This window comes from Halictus rubicundus, chromosome 8 (assembly GCF_050948215.1).
Source record: "Halictus rubicundus isolate RS-2024b chromosome 8, iyHalRubi1_principal, whole genome shotgun sequence".
NCBI lineage: Eukaryota > Metazoa > Arthropoda > Insecta > Hymenoptera > Halictidae > Halictus > Halictus rubicundus.
The window spans coordinates 7789709-7815289 of record NC_135156.1 but is presented as its reverse complement, the minus strand read 5'-3'; the positions used below and the strand labels follow the sequence as shown (position 1 = coordinate 7815289).

At 33.1% G+C, this 25581-nt stretch overlaps 7 protein-coding genes across 10 annotated transcripts in view; 2 read left to right on the top strand and 5 right to left on the bottom strand.

The window, feature by feature from the left end:
• LOC143356064 (CCR4-NOT transcription complex subunit 6-like) overlaps nt 1-6284 on the bottom strand; it is a 585211-nt gene extending 578927 nt beyond the window's left edge. The window contains exons 1-3 of one of the 3 annotated variants that reach the window (XM_076791442.1): nt 5999-6284; nt 4010-4325; nt 3732-3907 (exon numbers count right to left, since the gene is read on the bottom strand). In XM_076791442.1, the coding sequence (XP_076647557.1) occupies nt 3732-3907; nt 4010-4317 (484 nt within the window). In that variant the 5' untranslated portion in view covers nt 4318-4325; nt 5999-6284. The remainder of the gene's footprint in view (nt 1-3731; nt 3908-4009; nt 4326-5998) is intronic. The other 2 variants (XM_076791443.1, XM_076791444.1) reach the window with 2 other exon arrangements.
• A 926-nt stretch (nt 6285-7210) lies between these two features.
• On the top strand, nt 7211-13644 carry LOC143356793 (uncharacterized). 2 transcript variants are annotated; one of them, XM_076792767.1, is made up of 5 exons: nt 7211-7433; nt 7668-9422; nt 9660-9868; nt 9936-10064; nt 10155-13644. In XM_076792767.1, exons 2-5 carry the CDS (start codon nt 7877-7879, stop codon nt 12573-12575), a joined length of 4305 nt encoding a protein of 1434 aa, XP_076648882.1. In that variant the 5' UTR covers nt 7211-7433; nt 7668-7876; the 3' UTR covers nt 12576-13644. The 2 variants fall into 2 exon arrangements, with proteins under 2 accessions (XP_076648882.1, XP_076648881.1); XM_076792766.1 differs by having other exon boundaries at nt 7211-7588.
• A 576-nt stretch (nt 13645-14220) lies between these two features.
• Nucleotides 14221-15059, bottom strand: Snrnp-u1-c (small ribonucleoprotein particle U1 subunit C). The gene has a single exon (XM_076792765.1). The coding sequence runs from the start codon at nt 14910-14912 to the stop codon at nt 14400-14402; it is 513 nt and encodes a 170-aa protein (XP_076648880.1). The 5' UTR covers nt 14913-15059; the 3' UTR covers nt 14221-14399.
• A 990-nt stretch (nt 15060-16049) lies between these two features.
• On the bottom strand, nt 16050-17210 carry Smd1 (small ribonucleoprotein particle protein SmD1). The gene is made up of 4 exons (XM_076792905.1): nt 17055-17210; nt 16832-16908; nt 16336-16533; nt 16050-16264 (listed from the first exon to the last, which is right to left on the bottom strand). The coding sequence occupies exons 1-4, from the start codon at nt 17066-17068 to the stop codon at nt 16182-16184; spliced, it is 372 nt and encodes a 123-aa protein (XP_076649020.1). The 5' UTR covers nt 17069-17210; the 3' UTR covers nt 16050-16181.
• Nucleotides 17211-17959: 749 nt separating this feature from the next.
• Beg (malonyl-CoA-acyl carrier protein transacylase beg) lies at nt 17960-19705 on the bottom strand. Its single transcript, XM_076791717.1, has 2 exons — nt 18532-19705; nt 17960-18453 (listed from the first exon to the last, which is right to left on the bottom strand). The coding sequence occupies exons 1-2, from the start codon at nt 19317-19319 to the stop codon at nt 18012-18014; spliced, it is 1230 nt and encodes a 409-aa protein (XP_076647832.1). The 5' UTR covers nt 19320-19705; the 3' UTR covers nt 17960-18011.
• A 476-nt stretch (nt 19706-20181) lies between these two features.
• On the top strand, nt 20182-21455 carry Kdelr (ER lumen protein-retaining receptor). Its single transcript, XM_076792910.1, has 3 exons — nt 20182-20391; nt 20498-20687; nt 20766-21455. Exons 1-3 carry the CDS (start codon nt 20301-20303, stop codon nt 21121-21123), a joined length of 639 nt encoding a protein of 212 aa, XP_076649025.1. The 5' UTR covers nt 20182-20300; the 3' UTR covers nt 21124-21455.
• Dnapol-gamma35 (DNA polymerase subunit gamma-2, mitochondrial) lies at nt 21431-22766 on the bottom strand. Its single transcript, XM_076792909.1, has 2 exons — nt 22090-22766; nt 21431-22009 (listed from the first exon to the last, which is right to left on the bottom strand). The coding sequence occupies exons 1-2, from the start codon at nt 22630-22632 to the stop codon at nt 21581-21583; spliced, it is 972 nt and encodes a 323-aa protein (XP_076649024.1). The 5' UTR covers nt 22633-22766; the 3' UTR covers nt 21431-21580.
• Nucleotides 22767-25581: the final 2815 nt, after the last annotated feature.

The window sequence follows — 25581 nt, the reverse complement described above, 5'->3', positions numbered from 1 at the left end:
TCGTTCTACCGAATATTAACGGAAAAACTTCCTGATACACAAGAACGAAACGTATTTTTAAATAATTCTACAAAAAAAAACCCACTCAGCAATAAGCGTGTAGACCTTTAGTTATTTACTAGAAAAAATGAGAGAAGAATAGAGATGAACAAAAATGCGAGAATATTGTGACATCACAAGTGACAAAGATTTCGCAAATTAATTTAATTAATTATCCACTTGCGAGAATTTGAATTTTCAACCATGCCAACAATATACTGCCCATAGAACAGTGCCGTTCGAACTGAACTCGCGAGCAAAGAGGACTTTCTCCTACGTGGCTTCCGTTATTGAGACAACCATTAAGGCCATTAGCAATCACTTGCGGTGAAGTCGAGAACCTTGAAATTTCCTGTTTTTACCACTGTCACTCTATATCCATTGTAATGTCGCGCGGAAAACTTCTAATTCGTACCGAAGCGGGGCCCACTTGCGGACAGCGTTAACACGGTATCATTTGTGCGGATCATTTGCACATACAAGGTAAGACATTTAAAGAGTAACGTAGCTCTTCCGAGCGGGGAGGATCGTTAAGTGAAGCCGAATGGGAGAAGAAAAAACCGTTAAATGGAGATGTCTTTGGTTGGCGACTATCCGAAGCTCGACCCAGATGCAGCGCTCATTCAATGTTGCAGTACACAGACGCGCGCACACACCCGACCATAATAATTGTATATTCCACTTCGATTCTTTGCGACTATGCGGACAACTATTTCCACGCGACGAGTGTACACTTTCGACAACTCGCTTTCCTCGACGGTTTATGTGAATTGCCCTGGGGAGCACTGTCCTGGCTCCGGCGAAACCGAGGGCAACGAAACCACGCCCAATGGAGACAGTGAACGAAATTTCTATGAGAACACTATCACCGGATTGCCGATTTCTATGCATTTATGGCATATGCACGATCCATTGGGTTGGAACGGAAGTGTTTTTAAATTAAAATTCGAAGATCAAGATATTTATTTATTCGTGGATTTATTCAGGGTCCGATGCACCTGGGAAAACAGTTGAGTAACGCTCTATATGGTTTGAAAAACTATTACTATTCGCGAAGTTTACTCACATTGTATAATACAATGTGCACAATCTCGTACATTTATTCAGTAACATATGTTCCATTCTGCTCTATATGTTATTCAATGTACCTGTGAATAAACTTGAGCATTTAACTCGTGCACACTGCACCGACCAGTAAAGGAACAAAAAGGACAACCAATCACTTATTTAAAATTTCTTAAATTCTTGGTTAATGAAAGTTGATTTTTCACAAGTTTAAGTTCAGACACGCTATATATCAAATATAACAACAGCGAATACTGGCGGATGACTTCAGGGATATTGTGTCATTGCATTGACGTGTCAGTAGCAGTCGAAGAAAGTGAAAAGAAAAATTGCAATAAGAGGATCGAATACGCATCATTTAATAGGAGTTCGAAAGTATACGATAGCCAGACTTTCAAAAATACGAAAATGCGAAGCAAAATACTTCGAAGAATTATTTCAGAAAGACATACGTTGGAATGCAGGTATTTTTTCCAATATTGCTAGACGTGAAAAGTTAAAAAATTATCGCATTATTTGGAATAGGTTCATTATTAGACTCCGTATTTCATGCACTTATGACAAAAATTGGCGAGTGTTCAATTTGTGAAGAAAATTCTAAGTCTCCGCATTTCACAGTCTCCAACCACGTCAAAAAAGTCTTCAGAACCGCAGAATATAACACGCATATCGGTTATCGTTTGCTGCGTTATAGTCATTTTTAAAGCCTACAAAATGCTTCTTCCAACGCTGAAATGTTTAACATTGCATAATATACTCAAAGAGTTAAGACAAAAACAAGTATATAACTTTGAAGAAACGTCGAAAAAATTGATTTTTATTTTTTCTTTTTTAACTATGACGCACCAGACCCAGGAATCTGGGAAAAATTGAGTATAATTCTTACGACAATATCTTATTGGTGACTTAATTCCGCAGATGTCGCTCTTAAACTTCTATATGAAATCTGCGTGTTTTCGATTTTTTTCGTGTTTTTCATTTTTTATAACCAGCGTTTGCAACGGAAAATCGGAAAACGTTCCCGAGATCTGTTGGATTTTTTTCAGAATTTTTAATTGTGATTTTATTTTTGAGTTTTCGATTTTCCCCTATAACTACCCTTACAGAAGAGGTATCGGGCTGAAACCTGGCAGAAAGGTTTCTTTTTTTGGTAGTCCGATTAAAATTGGCCCGACAGCGATTTTGACAAATCATCTTAATGCCAACAAGCCTTTTTCAGAATTCTCATTAACAGTACAATGTAAGTATGGAGTGTAAATCCTATAAACATTTCAATAGCTGTCTTATAATTATATACTAGAAGGACGCAACCTAAAAAACACTCTTGTTTGATCATAATAACTTATGGTTGCGCAAAGAAGAAGTAGATGTAAGATATATTTACTAAAATGCGTACTCATTTTTCAAGCTTTCAAAAGTACCTAGTATTAAACGTAAACAATTAATTCATATGCTTATTCTAAGCGCATACATACGATCCTAGACCGTAGTGACCATTTTTGTTCTGCAGTAAGTGCCATGCGGCTCGTCATGGTCCTCTTGCCGGAAGGTTCGTCACCTTCCCCACTCCGTGGCCAGATCCTTCGAGAACGCGCCCCACGCGCCGTGTATCGCCATGACTTCAGGTCATTGGCCACACAGGCAGAGGCCGGTACGCGGCATTGTAACCCACCCCGTAAACATAGTATCCGATAAGACGTCGCCGCACATAAAGACTCATTGTACCAGATTCTCTGGACAACGCTACACCCGGTTAACTTCACGGCAACTCTCACTCAGAACACTCCACGTAAACATCCCTGTGCCGACCGATAGCTGGATGACCCAAAGCGTTCTGTTTTCTCTCAAGCATCTCCATTCGAGACCTCACGCAGGCTAGACCCTGCCATAAATCCCTCGACTTTGCTTAAAACAATAGCTCCCCAATTTTGCATTGGGTTCATCTACGAAAACTGTACCATTCTGCAGCTCCCTGATTTCGCATCAAGTTCATCAGTGAGTTAACCAATCTCCCAGCGGCTCCCCAATTTCGCATTGGGCTCGCCTGCGTTTGATTCCATTCCTAGAGGGTGCCTGACTACGCGTCAGGTTCGTTCTCGCCGTCTATATTCTTAGGGGCTCCCTGATTTCGCATCAGGTTCGTCAGCGCACCAAACTAACAAATTCAAATCATATTCCAAGGGTAATAACCCTTCCGCCGGCCTCTCGCGCTGCTCGCGGCCCTGGCTCGTAACAACATATACCTTCATTAATAACAACATATTAGTCAAGTGTAATGCGTTGACCAAAACCTGTCTTCGTTATTAGCTTAAATTTTCCTTTCCATTTATAACGTTTTCTGTTGCACATTTCTTACCCAACCACTGTAATGCAATCTTGATAATAATATCTGACTGTAACCAGTAATTTTTAGTTGATTCACCTTGTAATTCCCAATACCAACAGATCGGAGACGCAGCCCTAAGATTGCTAATGAATATACCACAGCGTTCTACAGACTCCGATAGTTGTCCTTGGAAGTAGCACTCCAAGAGTTCAATTTTGTTTTGGTATAAACTAACAGACCGTGTCTGTACATGACAGTCACTTTAGTTATGTATTATAAAATAAATATCATGCTCACATACCTTGTAAGTTGTCCAACATGTACGAAAGCAGCTTGCTAGTCCCTGAAGGTTCACCATACAATGCCAACACTTCTTTGCTGAGCGGATTACCCTGCAGTCCAAGCACTTTCAATTGGAACAACTTTCCTAATTCATACGGTAACACTCGAAGATAATTTTGATTCAATAATAACTCTCTGAAACAACAAATGAATATACAATCAAAAATATTGTCACTCTGGTTTCATATAATTACTTAAAGAACTTGTGTAATTATATCAAACAAATGGAAATTATACCTGAGGTAGATGAGGTCCCCCAGTTCTGCTGGCAAACTACGTAATTTGTTGCTACTGAGATCTAAAGCACGCAGGTTAACCATCCGACCAATCTCAGCTGGTATCCTTTGCAAACTATTATCATTGAGATATAATGCTGTCAGATGTGTTAACTGCCATAAGTTTGGACTCAGATTTCTTATACTGCCTGTTATCTCCAACTCCGGCCAATAAGATTTCTTCCCAGAGTTTGCATCCTCCGTGGACATGAAAGTGTGAGTACGACGTGGGTTAGAGTTTTCATATTTGTCCTTGTGATTGCGGGACATCTTAAATACTGAAAAAATTTAATTAGTTTCTGTTATAATTATATGAAAGCCATACCCCATTTTCAAAATACCCTACGACTATAGTACTTAAAGTGTGACATTAAAATGTGACACATCAAATCTGAACTATTGAATGGTATAATCCATATGAATTATAGATTTTTCATTCAAATTTCGTTGGGAAATTAATGAACTTAAAGTGAAATTTTTATTAAATACAATTCTTTTTACAAAATAAGATACATTTTTACGAGTTGAAAATTCTTCATTAACTTCAGTGGGATTCAAAAACTTAGAATATCACGGGGGTACAATATGTGTAAAGGAAGTTATTTCAAATTATATGAACAGTGATAATTCAAATTGATAGGAAAGTCTACTGGAATAAACTATTTACTAGATATAATAGCATAATGTTAATATTAAACACATTTCTAGTCTATCAATAAAAAATTAAACTATTTATACTATTAGATCAATTGGAAAATCCTGTTAATTTTAAATGAAATATAACAAATATTTTTAAGGCTTCCAATTAAACAAACTTGTATGATAATTGTTATGTATTTTATTATTAAAAACTAACAGGATTTTGTCATGTTTAAATTGAAAAAGATTTATACTATTTCACATTTAATTTTACATGTGCAGTTACTCATAAAATTTAATATGCACTAATATAAAATTATGATTTTATAAAATATAAAAGCAATTGGAGATATACGAAGAAACTAATACATAGTTTAAATAATTGAATAGTGTTACTGGGAGTGAAGAGTAGAAAAAGTGAAATAGTATTCTATAGACATAACTGTATAAAAATTAGGAATTTTCCAATTATACATTTCTATACATCTCTTCTAGAACAATGTTGTATGGAAATTCCCTACAAGGAACCAATGTACAATGTTTTGAATTACATTCCATTTAATTTTCCATACATTCTAAAAATGATATTTGGGTGAAGGAAAATAACTATTTGTACATAAAAAATACTTATAAATGCTCAAAAATTGTTGAGTAATTTGTAATACTTAAGCATCATGGAACTTATTAAATTAAAACAGTATGAAGAATATAACTATAACAAAGTAGAATTAATTAAAGTATAGGTTAATCAAAATTAATGTCAAACACATGATTGCAAGTAAACAATTTTATACTGTTACAAACTCTTTATCACAATTTCATGTAATACAGTATGTCATAGAGAAATAGGTAGATAAGAAAACATAGATATACCTAAAAAATATGCTGATTTATAAAATATTTAACAAATCATGAAACAATATATAACCTGTGTGAAAAAACTTGTCTTTTCCACTACAAACCAACCTATTTGACTCGGTTCAAGTAATAAGAAAATTATACAGAGCCTATCAATTATTCAATTCCTTCTTTTCATAAATGTATGCTAAATTTTGTGAGTAACTATAAGTGATTTCATAACCTATGAGTAAAAATGTAGATTACAAGACTCTCCGATGTACCCAAGATAACCTCACTTTTTATTTCGACAGAATCCATGAAGAAAGATTACAAAGTTGTTAGTGCAAATTTTAAGTGGCAGTTTGTATAGTTTTCCATTTTTTAACGATCGTTCTTCCCTACATAGTTCGTATGTTCCGTACGACAAGCGTTCACATTACAATACATTTCTCCAAGTCGAGAATTTCCATACCTTTCGAATTTAATACGAAACCTGAGGGAAACTGTTACGCACCTTCATCTACCTCTTAGCACACACAAAACGCGCGCGAAATTGATACCGAATGAAAATTTACGCGTAAACAAAACTACCTTGACAAACACAAATCCTTCATTTATCAACTCCACTGATCGCGAACTATAGAAGATCTTGATCGGCCACACTACCGCCGAATTTTCCTGAATCAGTCGTCTCTGAACTAGAGAGATCTAGGGGTTAAAACCTGTTATTACGAATAAAATAAATTTCCGTATATTATTCCTATGAACCCTTCTCTCTATATATATATATATTTGATACAAACAAATCATCAATAAATATACATACTAACTCGTACTATGCACGCAAAGAATACAATAACATTGTGAAGAGCAATACATAATGTGGCGAGTCCACAGCTCATAGAAATTGTGTACATAGCATTATTGAAAAATAAAGTTTTACCCTCTATAAAATTGTTTGTTTCGCTATTAGAGCAAAACACAACAACAATGGCGGCCCATTTGGTCATGTGATAGGCCTCTCATTAGTCCCATTTAGACTGGTCGAGAGAGCATTTATTTTATATGTACACATATCTACATAATATGTTTCAATAATATGAAAGGAAAATAGACTTTACACATATTGAAATACACTTTATTTCAATTTGTAGAATTATTAAAATATTTTGTAATAATTATGTATTGTGCAATTTTGTAATAAATAAATATAATCAACGCATAACAATAAAAGAAATATACGTAAGGATATTTATGTTTATCAATCTATTAATCTGCGTTACTATAGAGCTATACTTCATAACTATCTTACTACATCATTTCTATCGTATAAATACATGCGCTATATACATTTGCACAGCCTACAGTAGACTAGGAATTTTCAATCTCCAAATCCCATAGTAGAAATGAAGTATACAGAATATTCGATGCTTGCTTATACACCTAAATTCATGAAATATCGCTAACATTGGACGCGACATCAAAGCTGATCAAAGTAGTATTAGAGCTCTTACAATTAGAGCCTGTGGTTGAAAGTGAAAAAGATGGGGGCACTAAAACCCCGAGCGTGAGTACTCGTGGTACTCGTGGAGTACTCTCATTTCCTCTCTGGTAATATATAGATCATCAACTATATATGAAATATTGTTTCTCTATCAGCTCCCTCTATGTTGCTTTACATTGCTCTTACATCCGGTGTCGACGATTTCTACAGGCAGAGCATTTTCTATGTCATACGTCCTACACTACAATTTTTTCCTTACACCTGGCATCACTGACTGAAAGCTTTATTTCTTATTTTCGCCTATAGCAGAACAAAACCTGTGAATTGCTGATGTACAGAACAAACTGTGTTATCGCGATGATACTAGGCATAATTGCGGAATAAAAAACTTTACAGACAACATGTAAGCACATGTGGTCTTTAAGAATACATGAACCTGCTCTTAAAACCACAACAAAAACCCTGTTTTTTCCTTTCCATGCGTTGTCTTTAAAATATTGTAATATAAAATAGTTTTATGTGTCGAATAAACAAATATGGAAGACGATTTATTTCGGGGTGAGAACACTACATTATAACCTGTACTGTTTTTCTTTAATATAATAGTGATCCTAATAAATTAGTTTGATTGTTGCAGATTATTGTAAAGCTGAGAATAGCGATGACGAAGATGCTAATTGTGATTTACAATCCCACTTATACGCTAAGATTTACTATGCGTCAAATGACATAGAAAGTGTAGATTTCAAACCAAACATTAAATTTGAACCATCTAGTACTGACAATGAAGAGCTTTGTAACAAAGTGGACGGCAATGGAACATTTAGTGATAATGCTCGGAAAGATATGATGAGAAATTATGAAAATAATTACGTAACAAGTGAGCCAGCATTAGCCGAGAAAGATAATAAATCTAATGTTAAGTCTACCTCCAGTGGAAACCAAATTGAAATATCGGATAAAGATAGTAAAAACAATTCAAATGTATCTTATACATTACAACATCCTCAAGAAAGTGTTATTTCGCAAGACGGCAACGGATCTACAAGTCAGAGAGTAGAAATTATTAATCGCTTGAATTCTTCCAGTACAAGTAGAGATGTTTGTATCAAACCAGAAGCAGAAGAAGTTCAAGAAGAATTAGAAATTACAAATTCAAATTTTGAAATAAATGAATCTGTGACCCAATCTTATTCAAGATCTAGAAACAGTCATGTTGATAGTAAAGATGATAATATCCAGGAAGAATTGAGTATTGTAAAACAACATGTTAATTACGATGATATACTTAAAAGGTATGAATTTTCAAAATTGTTTATCAACAAGTTATACCAAGAAAAATATAAACATTTACAAAAAGAATTACAAAAACTGGAAGAACAGAAAGAAATGACTTTAAAAGAAAAGGAATGGGAAGAACAAATTGAGGAAAAAGATGTGGGGACTCAACAGTCAGATATACGCACGAATTCTATCAGTGAAACAGAAACAGACTCAAAATATAATGTAAATACAAAAAATAGGAAGCAGTGGAAAGCGAGTAACTATTTCGAAGACGAGATAATGTTGTTATCATCCGATACAGAAACTGATTCTGAACAGTCTATTTTCGAAGTACCAATTCCACCAAAACCTCAACCACCTGTTATAAATTTACAAGATTCAGATGATTCGGATGCATTAAGTAATAACGATGATTCAGATAAATGCTCGTTTATAATTGAAGATGAAACCAAAAAAGTGTCACGTACTAGTTTAAGAAATACAAATCCATCTAATGATAGATTAATACACAATATAACAGAAGATATAATTTTAAATTGCTCGGAAGTTCAAAAGGGTGCATCGAGTATAACAGAAATAAAGGAAATGAATAAAAATGTACAAAAGAAATCAGGAGACTGTCATAATACAAATAAAAATGACTCTGAGAAAAACAAATCTGCTTCAATGAGTAAAATATGTAATAATAATCTTAATGAGACTAGAAAGTCATTGTCTAGTAGTGAAAAGGATAATGTACCCGAGTTTCGTGTTCCAGCAGAACCTTCTAGTAATAGTAATATTGTATTTGAAAGAGATAAAAATCAATCAGTTACTTCTATGGAAGATGTAACAAATTTTGAAATTCCTAATCAACCAAGTTCGAGCAGAAAAAGGCACAGAGAGAATGACAATGAGTATTCTGTTAACACAAAACAGAAGAAGCAGTCGTATAGTAAAGATACACCTTCTGAAGTATGTACTGATCAACATAGAGACAAGGATAAAACTGAAACAGTTTGGAAAGACTATTTCTTCCGTCCAATGTCTGAAAAAATGAAAGCCTTCTATAATGAATCACGAGGTCAGGAGAATTTTAATATTCAAGATATACAAAGTAAAATGTCAAGTAAGTTTTTAAGAATCCCTACATTATTTTAGATAATTGCAGTAGTATTATCCAATATTTATTGTAATAAAAAAAATGGTGTTGATATTAGAGGGATGCAAGAACACGATGGTCGGGATGGGTCGAGACGAGTCGGGTTCTCGAAAATTTCGTGATTCTCGAGCACATTCCGAAATTTTCAAGAATTTATAATGGAATTCATAATTTGAATTAATTCATACTTTGAATGAATTACAGAGGATCCAAGACTGTGGACTATTTTAGACGAGGACTTGATGCCTAATTTCGCGAAGAGGAAACGTTTTTGGAACGTTAAGTGTAATAATTGTAACGAAGCGGGACACCAAACATACAATTGTTCTCTACCTAGAAAACCTCCTCGCTGTTATATGTGTGGTACTCAAGGACACACGGAAACGCGATGTCCTCAAAAAATGTGCCTCACGGTTCGAATATATTTCATATGGAATATATTATATTATAACCATATAATTACATATTATTCCTTTGCAGTGTGGTAAAAAGCAGGGTACATTTAGAAAAACTTGTGAATTTTGTCGCACATTGTATTGTGACATGTGTAGAGCCATAGGACACAAGTCAACAGAATGCCCTGACCATTGGAGAAGGTTTCATCAGACAGTTAGTTTTTTCTCTTTTTTTTTTGCTCAATAATGTAAATCTTCGACCTGGGGAAACTACAAAGTTTTTCATTCCTTTTTATTATTTCAGACACAGAATTCTGAAATACACATTCCAGAAAATTTGTCCGAAGTTATGAAACCTGCCGATCTGCTTTACTGTTGTAATTGTACCAGGCGTGGACATGACTCCTCTACATGCCACGACTATCGGTGGTCTCAACATTTTCCAACACCAGCATTTGTAACGAACTACACGGAGGGACCACAATGTGAAAAGAGAGGAAACACTGCAAGTGAAGACATCATACCATTGAGTAAACGTAAAGCCAAAAAAAGGAGCAAAACTAGGGATGTAATAATTCGAGAAGGATTAGGCGATTTTCAATATTCTTCCATTTTATATAGCTATGGCTCTTTTCAAACATCGAAACATGATGGCCATATACTATATAAAGAATTAGACGGTGACTTATATTTTGAAACAGATAATTTTTTGAAAAATGATTTCCCTCCGCTTTTTTTGAAGGAATTGACAGAGGTAGTTTTATTTGATTTAATAATATATCGGACGGATAACAAAGCATTGTTCATAAGAATACGAGCAGTGACTGGTGTTTCACTATACATATATCAACTTTTCATTTATTGGTTGAAATTAAATGACGAAGACAAACGATTGTTAAAAGTGTATATAAATATTCCACGCAACGAAAAGAAAATATTAAATATTTTCTATACGAAGTGGGCAGAAATGTCACAGATTGCAGACGACCCTAATATTCTAATCAACCAGATAAAATCATTAAAATCGTCACTGCCTGGAATTTCTGACCCTTCTATGTTACATACTACTAACGATAGAATATTGCGTTTACGAAGTAAGTTACTGAGTATTTATCTCGCCAGTTCAAGTCAGTGGATAGACACACTTCAATCAATTACTAAAAAAATGAAGAGATGTGTAGCCATGAAAGATAGCCTGACTGATCAACTGTATGTACGATGTATTTATCTCTACAACGAAATACATTTGCCGCGTACATTAACGTCTAAAGAGATGCAAGCCGCATCTAAGGCATATAATATAAGATGTAAGAGCGTTAATGTGACATCTAAGAGACGGAAAAATAAAATTGATCCATATGTATTTTTTTTACGAAGTTTCCAAAAAAATATTACTCCAAAATCACAAAAGAAAGAAGAAAACCGATATCCAAAAAGAAACAGTGCAATTTCATCAAACATTATTCAAGAACAAAACAAGAACGTACCTAATTGTGCACATACTGAAACTATTACCCAAAAACAGAGGAAGAAGATACCAGCTGTAGTAACCACTGGAAATATTACTCAGGAACAAAACAAGGAACTACCTGCTTGCACCCCTACTGGAAATGTTATTCAGGAACAAAGCAAGAAGATACCGATTTGGACATCCACTGAAAATGTTATTCAGGAACAAAGCAAGAAGATACCGATTTGGACATCCACTGAAAATGTTATTCAGGAACAAAGCAAGAAGATACCGATTTGGACATCCACTGAAAATGTTATTCAGGAACAAAGCAAGAAGATACCGATTTGGACATCCACTGAAAATGTTATTCAGGAACAAAGCAAGAAGATACCGATTTGGACATCCACTGAAAATGTTATTCAGGAACAAAGCAAGAAGATACCGATTTGGACATACACTGGAAATGTTACTCAGGAACAAAACAAAAAAGTACCTACTTGTACATCTACGAAAAATGTTATCCAGGAAGGAAATAAGGGAGTAATTCCTATTTGGACAACTACTGAAACGATTTCAGCAACTGTTAATGTTCAACGTAATGACAATGTTACAAGAACTATTATTGGTGTTCCTAGTGGAAGATGTTATGTAGGAGAATCTAGTAATATTGTTCCTGAAAGCATGGCTGTTTACCCCGTAAAAACTGCACAACTTCCGCGTAATAACTACACCTCAACCAATGATAAAGTGGAGAACACGATAAATCAGATTCAAGAAAGAATTCCGCAACCAAATTCAAGTAAGTACAATATCAGTACAACATTGTACCAACCTGGCAATAATCAGACAAAGCGTACACTCTATACACTAGCAGAAAGCAATGACAATAACTCTGAAGAAAACAAGGAAACTGTAAAAAATAATAATGCACCAGCAACATCTAGTTCACAACAAGAAGACGCAGTTACCTCTGATACAACTACATTAAAGAAGAAAAAGAAAAAGAAGAAGAAAGCTAGTGAAAATAACACAGAAGTTGCGAAAAATGAAGGGGCAAGCACTGATGTGTCTACAGAAAATAAGGCTGAAATCGTAATAAATGAAGCGCTTGAATTCAATTTACCGTACATGAACAAAGCTGTAGAAGAGGTAAAAAAGCGAATTAATGATAGAAATATTAAACAGGAACACATAGATGTGCTACAGAGACTAATAAATTTAGAAAGAGACCATCGACAATACGTGAGTTCATTTTGTAATTATCTACAATGAATTTTGTGTTGAAATAAAATGTACTCATATTAATTTCCTTCACAAAGACTGTGTATAAAAATATTAAACCTTTTTTAAAAAATGATAAAATATTATTGTAAGTATTTACTAGAGCATACAAAGAATTATACAAAGTCACGTATAAGAAACGGAACATCTACACATTTCTACTGGATATAAAAATTATAAAAGAAGTACATGGATCTTTATCTGTAAAAATTGTGCATTTAATATGAATTTGAATTTAATCTCGTTTTGAGCTTCAAATACTTCAATTCGTGGTCATATTAAGCTATAGTTGCAAGGAAGAAAAAACGTTTAAAATTTATTTTAGAGAATTTGTTATATTTTTAAATCCATCAGAGTGGTTTGATCGTTCTAATTTGTTCTTTGTAATCTATTATATTATTATTTACAAACTACAAGAATTGAGTTGTATTCAATCTCTTCGCTGCAGAATGCCCGAATTGAGAGTCCTCGGAAAATAAGAAATATTGATGAATATGAATCGAATTCTACCTGAAACAATTTATCTTGCTATTGATGTTAAAAGTAGAGAAATTGTGTTAGGTGTAAGAATTAAACTAATCACTCTGTATGTATGATTGTATGTATCACTAATGAAAGAGTTAACTTAAGGAAATATAATGTATATATAGTAAGTCTAATATAGGATTGTTTGGAAATTATATAATGGAATTTAATCTTAAGAGAATACAACGTTATACACTGTGTGTATAACAATATTGCATGAGTATCTAAGTAATATTGACATTTGATTCTTACATTGAAAATATCAGATTACAAATTTTTGTTAGCATCAAATTGAAAGAACACTTTTATACAATATAATGTTCTATAATGCATTATCTTATTATCTTTGTCTACTTTAGTCAATAAAAAGATTTTGTTTGAAAAGAAGTCATACATTACTTACAGTGGACACCTTTTAGCAACTAATAAATTTTAAAAATTGCACCAAACAACTTGAGTTTTTTTTAGACGTAAAAGGATTAGTTTACTGTGTATGTGTAAACAAATTTCTTTAAAATTGCTATTGCTTGGAACTTCAAAGAAAAAAGTGACAATCAAGATTTTTACCTTTTATCTGCGCCTGTAATGAAAATCTAAAATATGCTTTTTGTAGATCTATGTAAGTTATATGCTTGCAGAAAGTTTCATTGAAATCGATTGACACATAACAAAGCTATAGACATTGTAAGATGTAAAAATCTTTAAATTTAGGGTTTTAAATTCATTTAAATCGCAGTTTTGTACCATTTTTGCTGTATCTAAACCTTGATCGATTTCGATGAAACTTTGTGCATGTATATAACTTATTAGTTACATCTACAGAAGGCATATTCAAATTTTTATTATAGGCACAGATAAAAAGTTAAAAATCGTGACCTTTACTTTTTTCTACGCAACTTCGACCAACAATAATTTCTAATTAATTTCTTTTTATAAATACATTACCTAAACTAATCCTTTTAATGGATGCTTTTTAAACGGTGTCTACTTAATTTTGTTCCTGACTGTATATATTAGCCATCAAAATATAATTACATTAGTGTAATTTTATTACTATTAATAAAGGTCTTTTATTGGCATCAAGGTATCAAATTTAATACAAAAAAACATGTTAAAATTAGAGTGAGACATGTTTCAATTTATTTAGTCCTTAAAAGATTTCTCCATTTGCTAAGTATCCCAACATTCACAAAATGTATGCTTCATCGTTTACGACCATATATACACACTCTTATGATCATTAAGTATTTATATTGAAGTCAGAATGGTTCAAAGTAGTACATATTTTAATTATTTCTTCATCGGTGGCGGTCCTCCCATAGGCGGAGGTGGTCCATTCATAGGAGGTCTCATTGGACCCATGGGTCCCATAGGACCCATCATTGGTCCCATTGGCCCCATAGGGCCCATCATAGGTGGTCTCATGCCCATCATTGGAGGTATAGGTCCATGTGGTCCCATCATCATTGGACCTCCTGGACCCATTGGTCCACCAGGGTGCATTCCCGGAGGTGGCATCATACCTGGTGGACCTTGAGGCGGTACCCCAGGTCTAGGTCCAAGACTCGATGGTGGTGGTATTGCTGCTCCTTTATTCGCCGCAAATGGATTAGATGCAATTTTTCCAGCTTTGAATGCTGCAGTTGTTGCATCGATCAGATTCTGTGCTTGTTCTTCCATCCATTTTTGGTAAAAGTACTTGACATTGTCTTTGTGTTTACGACCCTGACAGTGAGTCTTGCGTACACTCGGTGAATCATGTGTCAAGTAGGTGTCACAATAATCACAGTAATATTTTGGCATTGTCTACTGAATATTACTAATAAAGATACTTTGAACTTTTTATAATAACTCTCACAATTGTCAGTGAACTACATTTATTTATAAAGTTTGTACAACAAAATATAACCTTAAATTGAGTACGCGTACATCGCGACTTGCATTCAAATGTTTTAGTTTCCACCGTGCATGCGCAAAGAAGTTATATTCCTTATATAACCAATCGCGAAATACCAGTAAATTGTCAACCAATAAGAGTGAAGATAAAATGGAATTCAATGCTTCTGAGCCTATCAAGTGATTGTTGAACCCAGTCCTAATCTATATACTTACCAGAGAGGAAATGAGTGCTCACGCCCGGGATTGTAGTGTCCCCGGTATAGTGCTGCCCCCTAGTCTAATTTTTAGCCTAGATCAGAATCTGCATCATCTTTTTAGCCTGGACCAGAACCTGCATCATTTTTTTAACCTGGACCTGAACCTGCATCATCTTTTTAGCTTGGACCAGAACGTGCATCATCTTTTTAGCCTGTATTAGAATCTGCAACATCTTTTTAGCCTCTTTTTCCAGACTATAATATACCGAGTTATCTTAATTAGAAATCTTAATGAGAATCGAATATCTTGTATACTTCGAATAATCGGTAAAAATTGGTATTCCTCCGATCGGAGGTAGCTCCATTTATTATAGGTATAGGGTCTAAGCTTCTCGTGGATCTAGTTGCAACATTTATCGTTCGTCAGCGTAGAGGGCGTAAGAAATCTAGTTGATGTTAACGATGTCGGTATTTCAGATCATGAGACACGAAACCCCATATGGTGATTGGTCTACTCCTATACCTCGTCTGTGACACTATAATCTCGGGCTCTCATTTTCTTTATGTACTTACTAATTTTTGTTAATAAGTAAGACAAGCTTGTATTTCTCTTTCGCACTCGTGCGAGTCGCAGCTTGGTAGTGGGGGTAGCGGTTCAAGCGTCTGCTTCTCGCGACTGTCGTGAGCAATCAGTTGCCAGGCCTAATTTTCAATACTGATGTTTACATATATTATGATACGCGGCATAACAATACCAACAATAAATCCGTTAAAATTTAAGTCATCTTTCAAATTAAATCTAGTACAAATTTACCAGAATAAAATAGAATACAAAATATTGACATTAAATTACAAAATCAGTACAATTTATTGAATTATGTTAATGTCATATCATAGTACATTACGTAAATATAAATTTTTTCTTTGAATGTGCCAGAGTTCAATTAGATTTGTTTAATTAAAACACACTGTATAACTATCGTCTGCCTCTTCCTCTACCACGTCCACCTCGGCCACCCCTAGTACCACGACCTCCTCGTCCTCTGCCACGTGCAGCTCCTAAAAGAAATAAATATATTACTTACATTGACAGGAAACTTGTTTATTAAAGTTTATTTGTGAATGCAAACCTCTTGCAGCTTCCTTTTTCTTGGCCTTGGCTTTTGGTGTGTCGTCTATAAGTAAGGTTTCCAGTGGTAATGAATCTGGCAGTATATAATACCTTATATTATTGCCTCGTAAACTTAAGGTATCCAATTGTACAGGATCCCTATTTTTTATAGTCATCTTCACTGTTTTTAAATGTGTGTTCATTGCCACATCCACTCCTTGAGGAGAGTATTAAACAATTTAAATTAAAAACATATATTTTATTTATAATTAGATAATGACTAAATGCTACTACAAATATGTATATACAAAAATAATGATCATTTAAGTTATATTTTCATAGTCATTCATTCTAATAACATTGCATAATTTAAAACAGTTTGTAGTGTATGTTAATAATACGACAAAATTAAGTATTGTTGCATTCACCTTTTCATATTTAGTACAGTTTTTTGATCGTTAAATTTGTATACATGTCATAAATAATATTAAATCGTAGAGGTTATGTTGACATACCGGTAATAGTGCCATGTACCTGAGTCCCATTCTTTAATTCTATCGTTACAGTCTCGTGACTGAGTTTCATCAAAAACCTGAAATTATTAATTCATATTAAAATGTAATATCAATTTAATAGCAGAATTACGTACAATAACAACAAATTTTTAAACTGAATAATGTGTTCGTGTATATGCTGTGTTTATTTCTATAAATTTATTATTCTTTGTATTTCATTTACCTTACTAGCTTCATATTGCTATTATATTTTATATTTCAGAATATTTGTAGTTTTGGCGAAAACCATAACCTCCTTTCTATCTGTTAAATCGCGTACAACGCTATGTACACGTTATCGTGTTCCAAAACACATTGTTTGGAGAACTATTATTTAGCTGTTTTGTGTTCTGAAGAATTTTATGCGGTAATGATTCTTTAACGTTCCCTAACTTGTGAGACGCTCGGGAATAGTGGAAACCATTTTGTCTTCGATCTTATTTGCTAACAACTCGCTGCTATCTCGTGGTTGGTAGCATCAATAGATTACGAATGTAAAAATGCGACATTATGGGAACCGACAAAACGTAATTATTATGCGACAACAACTGGATTCAGATCATTTGATTGGTTGAATACCATACGTAATGAGAAGCGCGGACCTATCAGCGCACGACTACAGCAGATGGCTTCGGCTCTGCCAACGCCAATACCACGCTCTCTGCACCCCTTTCAAGGAGGTACAATATTTTTGGGACACCCTGTATAGTTCCATAACACAAAACTTAAATAATTATTTATTTAAGTTTTATTTCTAATGACAATTTTATTTTATTGATTTAATTTATATTCACTCTGTAACCATTAACATTATTCCAAAATATGTAAACTAAATATCCGCACTTGTTTTTAATACTGTACACTTATTGAATTTGGGTAAAAGATGTGTTAAAATATAATCTAATTTTTCACAAAATATAATATTATTTTCTATGAAACCAATTATGATATGATATTGCAATAAAAGGTTTGTTCATGATTGATTGTTCCAGAATTTTCTTTATATAATAAAAAATTTTTTATCTAATTTATATATACTTCTTCCCATGCATTTAAAAAAGAACTAACGATAAAGAAAAACTACAAATAAAAGATTCGAAAAAATTGTATTACATACAGCTTATAACAAGATAACGTTGTATCAAATTACAGTACATGATCGTGATGCTTTGGCATTAATGAATTTTAAAATAGTTCTCATTCTTCCTTCTGATGCTATATCATAAGTTATTGGAAATTGCATGTCTTGTGGCCTATTGTATATACGTTGTATACATTGTTCCCACTTAACAGGTGAAACAATTTGCTTACATATGTATCTTTTTACACAGTTTATGTTTGCATAGGGTTCTGCTCTGTAATTTGAATATACTTTACACCTAGGTTCGTCTAGTGTGAACGTATTTATGATTCTTGAAACATGCTTCAAACTAGAATCCATTAGGGGCGTATGAAATGCTCCTGATACAGGTAATCTAGTTACATTAGTCAAAGCAAATTTCTTTTGATTTTTTTCAATATATTCTAGTGCTTCGTTATTTCCTGCTAATATTTTCTTCTCTGTACATAGATAGATTGCAACTCTGAAACAAATTAATTATATCATTTGTTTTGTATACTTATTCACTACTTGTTATTTAAATTTCATAAGGATATTTTACCGGCACACAGGTCTTTCAACACCCATATCCATCGCCCATTTCTCTGCCTCTTTACAAGCTTCAAGAACTTGTGATTTTGGTGTGCATGTAATAGACAACATTCCTTGAGGTACTAGGTTCGAGGCTTGTTGCATAGCTTTTCCTCTAACATGCACCAACCTAATTCCATCTTCGAACGATAGAACGCCAGATAAAATCAAAGCAGTTATTTCTCCTACACTATAACCAGCTGTAGCGACACAACTGTTAAATACACTGGGTCTGTCCTCGCGAACTTTCTCTAAGGCAGCCAACGATGAGACAACTGTAGCTATTTGATTGAACTCAGTTCTGTCTAGCTTGTCTTGTGGTCCATTTAAACAAATATTTAACAAATTATAGTCGACTATCTCATTCGCAATATCGAAAAGTTCTTTGGCAGCAGGATAATGTAAGTATTTTTTTACCATGCCAACTTTAATCGTACCCTGACCAGGAAACAATAAAACACAGGTAGTTGTTGGATCTATCGTCTGTTTTTTTTCAGTTGGAATTGTAATATCCTTAGGATATGGTGTTGTTGCCCAATTGGTATCACCAGTATTTTTATATGTTGCAGATTCTTCGAGTAGCTTTGTAACTTCTTCTGTATCATAGGCAGATTCAGCATTGTTTACAGATTCTTTGGCTGATTCTGATTCACTACCGTCGTCTTTAATTACATCACTAGAAAACTTATTACAATATCCTAACCAAACGTTTTTTGGTAACGGAAAAGATATTCTATTGGACAGTGTTCGCCGAAGCATTTTAATTGATGTTGATCAGTTTCAAGAATTCGTTAAATTGTTATGGAATAACACAAACCATTTGAGAGAAAAAATGATAACTTACATGTAATTAACTTACATTTAAAAAAAAGTCACCGACATGAACTACCTATAGGCTTAAAATTTGTGTTTAAATGATCTGTGAGAATAAGTTGAGTCTAAAATACGAATGAACTATTTGAAATTAATTTATATATATAATATACAGATATGCGTAATTTTAAATTAAGTTGTAATACAATATTAAGTCTACAATGTAGATCAATAGTTCAAATAGTTTACAAGTCTAAAAATTTACTTGTAAAAATTTTTCATTTTTCTTGTCACGTTAATGTAGAATAATTCATTGAAATATTCGAAGATATTATTAAAGTGGAAATTTCCTCTTTGATAATACGCAATGTATTCTTATGTATTATCAAGGTTAGGCATTGATAAATAATAATATGAATGCTTTCCAATGATTCGTATTGTAACTAGGACTATATCCCTAGCCGTTCCTAGTTCCTAGTCCCTAATATTGCATGTGGAATAAAATATTTTAGCGATTATACAATTAAAATATGTAGATGACAGTAATTAAATAAAGATTATTTGCAAAATAGAGCGTAAATAATATAAGGACATATAGAAAATTATTGATAAAAATATTCTGGGAACTTTATTTTAAATTTACTTATTATTAGTTTATATTGCTGTATATTCTTCTTATGTTTATTATAAATACATTTAGTTTGTAAAAATCATGTCGACTTAAAAATAAAATGCATTGACCAAAATATCATTTGGTTACGAACATTTCCGAATTTTAAAGATACACAGATAACTCAAAATGAGGTTGATCGGTCGGCCATCTGCTGATGTTGCAGCCAAAGCCACGTCATATTTTGTATGCTTTGCCGAGTTAGGTCTGTGAAGTCTTTACTTTGTTAGGAAAAATACCTTTGTGTAACTGAAAATATGAACATATTTCGACTATTAGGCGATTTATCGCATGTCCTTGCGATCATCATTCTTTTACTTAAAATATGGAAGACACGGAGTTGTGCCGGTATTTGATACTGAAACTATTTACACTTTTACTAGATATATTGATATATTCTTTTTATCTGTTAAACATTTCTTCCTACATAAAAAATTTTTCTTAAATTTTACAGGTATTAGTGGCAAATCACAAATCTTATTTGCAATTGTATATACAATGCGTTATCTAGATTTGATGACAACATTCATTTCAGCATACAATACATTTATGAAAATCATTTTTATATTAACTTCCTACACTACAGTGTTTCTAATGTACATGAAATTTAAAGCAACATACGATCATAATCATGACACATTTAGGTATGCTTTTATATTTACTAAATATTACATTGTACTGTTTCTTGCACTGCTTATTATCATTTAATTTATTGCTTTCAGAATCGAGTTTTTACTTTTGCCAACGTTAGTATTGGCATTACTAATCAACCATGAATTTTCTGCTGTTGAGGTTCTATGGTCATTCAGCATTTACCTAGAATCCGTAGCAATACTGCCACAATTATTCTTGGTATCGAAAACAGGAGAAGCAGAAAGCATTACCAGTCATTACCTCTTCGCTTTGGGCTCGTACAGAGGACTCTACTTGTTAAATTGGCTATATCGTTATTATGCAGAAGACCATTACGATCTAATTGCTATAGTTGCTGGTTTAGTACAAACAGTTCTTTATTGTGACTTTTTCTACCTCTATATTACCAAAGTACTGAAAGGAAAAAAATTACAATTACCTGCTTAGTTTTGTAAAAGTATTAATATTTGGAAAAAATGTAAGTGCTCTTCTCAGCGGTATTATATTGATTGAGTTTATATAAATTTTGGCAATATTTAAACAATTGAGGAATGCTGCTGTATAAAGTATCAATTTTATTAAGCACAAAGCATTCCAATTATTGTACTTTCGCTAAACATGAATATGTGTAACTGTACATCTTAATTCCATGTGGTTACATGTACTTTTTGGAATGATTTCATAACAGTGCATTTTTTAAAAAAATATATGACAGAATAAAGTAGCTGCATATTTCACAAATTAGTGAGTAATATATCAAATACAAAACTGAGACGAAATTTATTACTGTTTTTACAATTTGTTATATTCCTTATTAATTAAAAGAATATCTGTACCAATAATATATTTTAGAAGTGTAATACAAAAATTTTATTGATACAAAATATTCAACCATATTGATTGGTTAACAATGCATCGTTATATATTTTACTAAATCGGTTATGTGAATTGCTTGGTTGAGAGTTGTTGACCTGTTTGTTACATGTATAATGCCATTTTCGAGACTAGTCCTGTCAACTAAAACTATAAAAGGAACTAAGCACGCATTCACAACTTCTTCTGAGATGGTTAATATAGTATTCAGGCCCTTTGTTCTAAGCATGTTATTTAAGTAAAGTACAAAGCGATTTAAATCATCACTTCCAGTATTTGTTTCGTTGTCCGACTTTTTTATATGAATCGCAACTTTATGTGGTGCTAATTTAGAATGTATATGCATTTTAGCTGTTTCATCTACGTCATAAGCATCACATAGTAGTGCTAAGCAACCCCAATCTAAAGATAATACATGTTCGACCATTTGTATGTCGGCAAGATCCTTTTTATTATCAATCTGAAAATAAAATATTCCATATAAATGATTTTTATTTTTAAACTTTTAAGTAAATAATTGGAACAGAAGAAAGAGGTCACCTGGAGTAATAGTTTTTGAATGTCATTATGATAAATTATTTTTTCTACGGTGATGGTACCAAATGAAAATTGAGCCTCTATATCAACCAAATCAAGATCTTCAATCCTCTTTGTTTCTGTAATCTTAAATCTAGATGGTTGCTGAGCTAATTTGCGCCACCAAACTTTACGTTCTTTTTGTACTTTATGATACAAACTTTTAGCTTCCGTACTGTTATTAAATATGGCTATTTCCGCTTTCTTGTGATAGTCTACCTTGGATGTGATTGGCTGGATATTTTCATTCCAAAAATCTTTCGAATCTTTTACAGTAGCCAGTCCGAATGGGATTCTGCCCATTGGACTTTTAGTTATGAAGTTTAGGGTATTGCTAAACTGTTCTGATAAAAATATATTGTAAGGTGACATTGTAATACAATGCAAAAACCAATGTTCTTCCAAATTTTTTAACAACATTCTACCCTGAGGTCCATAAACAAAACCATGCTCTGCAAAGCTTATAAAATTTGCACTTATTTCTTTTAAGATCCGAGGTGGACTCATTGTTTTGTAATGCTTTTATATGGAGCTACAAAATATTCTTCTTCTAAAATGACGGCATTTTTCAAAATTGTTTGTCTGTCAATATCATTTTTCACTTTATCATCTCGCAAAGGAATTAATTTTTCTTCAAACGGACTGTACATAGGTTCGATTGTTTCATCAATTTTTGCAGTCCGTATACATTCTGTAAAATTAATCGCTGCTTTTAGCACAGATGTATTTTGACCGTCTCTTAAATCAAGCAAAGACAATTTCTCGAGTTTATCGATTATTTCTTTTTCTATATCCTTATCAGTTTCTTGTTTCCCTTTGATACAACCTGATACACAATAATGACGAGAAAGATTTAACGTTGTACGAATACTCTTCAGTTGTTGCAAACAGCAAAACATTTTCATTTGTATATGAATTTATTACTCACAATATTATTATTTATCAAATTCTTGTATACTTATATATCAATTAATCTATTGCGTAAGATGTTCTGTCTATGCTAATGATTCGTGATGAGAAAATTACTGCAAATTATAAGTTGGATAACGATAGTTGATAATGAGTTGCATGTAACTACTTGCACACGAGGAAAACTGTACTTCCTACTAAACTTGTGAATACATAGATACAGCATATCACAACAAAACCACGTGACTATTCCAGGGATGTAACACGATGTTACAGCATTCGATAAGAAGATATAACCTCTCCATTTTTCAAATTGAATAGATATTTCAGAGATTATACTTTATTATTGTAAATAAGATGAAAGACAGAAAGGGGGATTGTATAAAAGAATTTTTAGTGAAACATTTTGTTACTAAAAGATACGTGAAACTGATACAGTACTTTATGTAATCTAGAAGAATAATAGATGACTGTGTGGTCAGAATCATTATAATGTTACAAATATTCGCACCGCATTTTTATAGAAGCGAAACCTTTGATATTAAGATATTGTTATTAAATATTGTATTAGAAAAAATTGTATTTAAAATATGTGTATATATAATTTCACGAATTTCATTATGCCAAAGAGGCTACGGATGTGATAATAAAGACAGATGCAGAGCACATAAAATTAATGAGATAATGATAATAATTGTCTTCCATACGATGACGAGTTTTTAATTTTTATTGTTGAGAAATTTTATAATAGTAGTTCTCGTCAATAGATTTCAATTTCTTGTTACTTAGAATAATTTTAATTAAACAGGGAACTAAATGTACACATATGTATCAGTGATTCTGAATAAAATAACTTTTCCGTGGTATATAGCTCGTTCTTGAAAAGTTATTGTTTATAATTCAATAATCGATACTGTAATTTATTTCTTTGCAGTTATGTTCACGGTGGTGTTACTTAGAGACGCATGCGCACTGGAAATTTATTTCAAAGAAGAGTCAGATTTTGCCTACCTGAAAGTTGGTTTTGGTACTATGTTTTTGAACAAGGCTCTTCTAAATATGACATTATCTATTCTTAACTGTCTCGACAATAAAAATCAAAATCCTTTATTTGTTTTTTTACTACTGCTGTCCGTTGTAATAACTTATTTTTCAGAAAATGAGACCCGACGTTACCGTCGGTCATAATAGTCGCTTACTGCCTCATAATCACTTAAGACAGATGATGCTATTACTTGTTTTTCAGGAGAAGGGATCTGATGTTACCGTCGGTCATGATAGTTATTTACTTTCTCATAATCACCCAAGACGGGCGGCATTAACGGGGTAGACCACCTTGACTATCTAAAAATGTGCTATATTTTGCGAATTTTTTTTAAGGATAATAAATAAACGAAAAATTTAGGTTTTTTAATAGTGATATTAACATAACTCTTAACTTTATCCTCTATCTTTTTCCAGGAAAAAAATTTAAGAAAATGCAAAAATTGTTCGCTGTTTTTAAAACAGCCTTTTATCCTTCTACAGTAAGCTAGGAGCTACCAAAAAATGTCCAAAAATCCAGGAGTACTTCAATTCAGTTAAAACTCGGTACTCCGGGGGTTATCGGGTCGCTGATTATGAGTCTGCTGTTAAAATTACAAGAAACAAAATGGTGGATTCAATATGGAGGATGTATAACCCAAGAAAAGGTCGGATTGGAGAGAAATTGGTATTCCCATATCTATGGGTCGTTGAATATGAATCTAATGTCAAAATTACAACCATTGCTAACAAAAATGTCTGAAATGAAACTTTTTTAATTCTCGCAATAGAAGATGTTATCTAAAATGTAACGTAGAATTTTTAAGAAATTCACATGTTTTGTCACGGATAGTACAAGGGATTCCCCTGTGTAAATTAAAAGAAAAAGACTTATCATACACTGACCATCACAATAATTATCCACTCGACTTCAAGTACACAAACGTTATCAACCTAGAGTGGTTGTAATGGGTGAACAATCGTATTACGAATAACGGTTTTTTCTAAGGAAACCAGATGCATCACATTTCTTGAACACGATATTATCTGCTTACCTTTAATACTCTTTCCAGAGTGCTGCAGGTGTCAAATCCACTTGAGACGTTCATTCAGCAATAAACTTAGATTTAGATTTACATATATTTTACACGAATAGGAATAGTACATCAATAGTAGTTGTACTTAAAAGTATATTAGAAAAAATATAGTCCTTCACACGCTTGGAATGGATTTGGCAAATTGGCTTTTATAATAGGCAAAACAGCAGATCGACCGGGTCCATCTGGAATGCGTCAAACGCAAATAAACTGTACTAACATGTGTTTTCTCTTCACGTGTGAATTACTGCATTTGAGAATCTACTTTTCCGATGGTATAGTAGCTTACAGTAGTTTACAGTATACAGAAATTAGCCCCCTGTCTTCTTGAAATTGCCCGAACCTTCCCCTCTATTTCAGTAATATTCAATGTGTCTTACTTCTATCTTTCATTCAATTACAAAGGTAGCGAATCGAAAAGACTGAA

Coding starts and splice junctions, on each gene's coding strand:
- Dnapol-gamma35 (XM_076792909.1), bottom strand. CDS start 22,632: ATGAGTCCACCTCGGATCTTAAAAGAAATAAGTGCAAATTTTATAAGC. Junction 22,010..22,089: donor TTCAAAAACTATTACTCCAG/GTGACCTCTTTC, acceptor TTTTATTTTCAG/ATTGATAATAAAAAGGATCT.
- Snrnp-u1-c (XM_076792765.1), bottom strand. CDS start 14,912: ATGCCAAAATATTACTGTGATTATTGTGACACCTACTTGACACATGAT.
- Smd1 (XM_076792905.1), bottom strand. Junction 16,534..16,831: donor GGTACATGGCACTATTACCG/GTATGTCAACAT, acceptor ACTCTCCTCAAG/GAGTGGATGTGGCAATGAAC. Junction 16,265..16,335: donor GAAAAAGGAAGCTGCAAGAG/GTTTGCATTCAC, acceptor TATTTCTTTTAG/GAGCTGCACGTGGCAGAGGA.
- LOC143356793 (XM_076792766.1), top strand. CDS start 7,567: ATGGAAGACGATTTATTTCGGG. Junction 7,589..7,667: donor GGAAGACGATTTATTTCGGG/GTGAGAACACTA, acceptor TGATTGTTGCAG/ATTATTGTAAAGCTGAGAAT. Junction 10,065..10,154: donor GGAGAAGGTTTCATCAGACA/GTTAGTTTTTTC, acceptor TTATTATTTCAG/ACACAGAATTCTGAAATACA.
- Beg (XM_076791717.1), bottom strand. CDS start 19,319: ATGCTTCGGCGAACACTGTCCAATAGAATATCTTTTCCGTTACCAAAA. Junction 18,454..18,531: donor GTTGAAAGACCTGTGTGCCG/GTAAAATATCCT, acceptor AATTTGTTTCAG/AGTTGCAATCTATCTATGTA.
- Kdelr (XM_076792910.1), top strand. CDS start 20,301: ATGAACATATTTCGACTATTAGGCGATTTATCGCATGTCCTTGCGATC. Junction 20,392..20,497: donor GAAGACACGGAGTTGTGCCG/GTATTTGATACT, acceptor TAAATTTTACAG/GTATTAGTGGCAAATCACAA. Junction 20,688..20,765: donor CATAATCATGACACATTTAG/GTATGCTTTTAT, acceptor TATTGCTTTCAG/AATCGAGTTTTTACTTTTGC.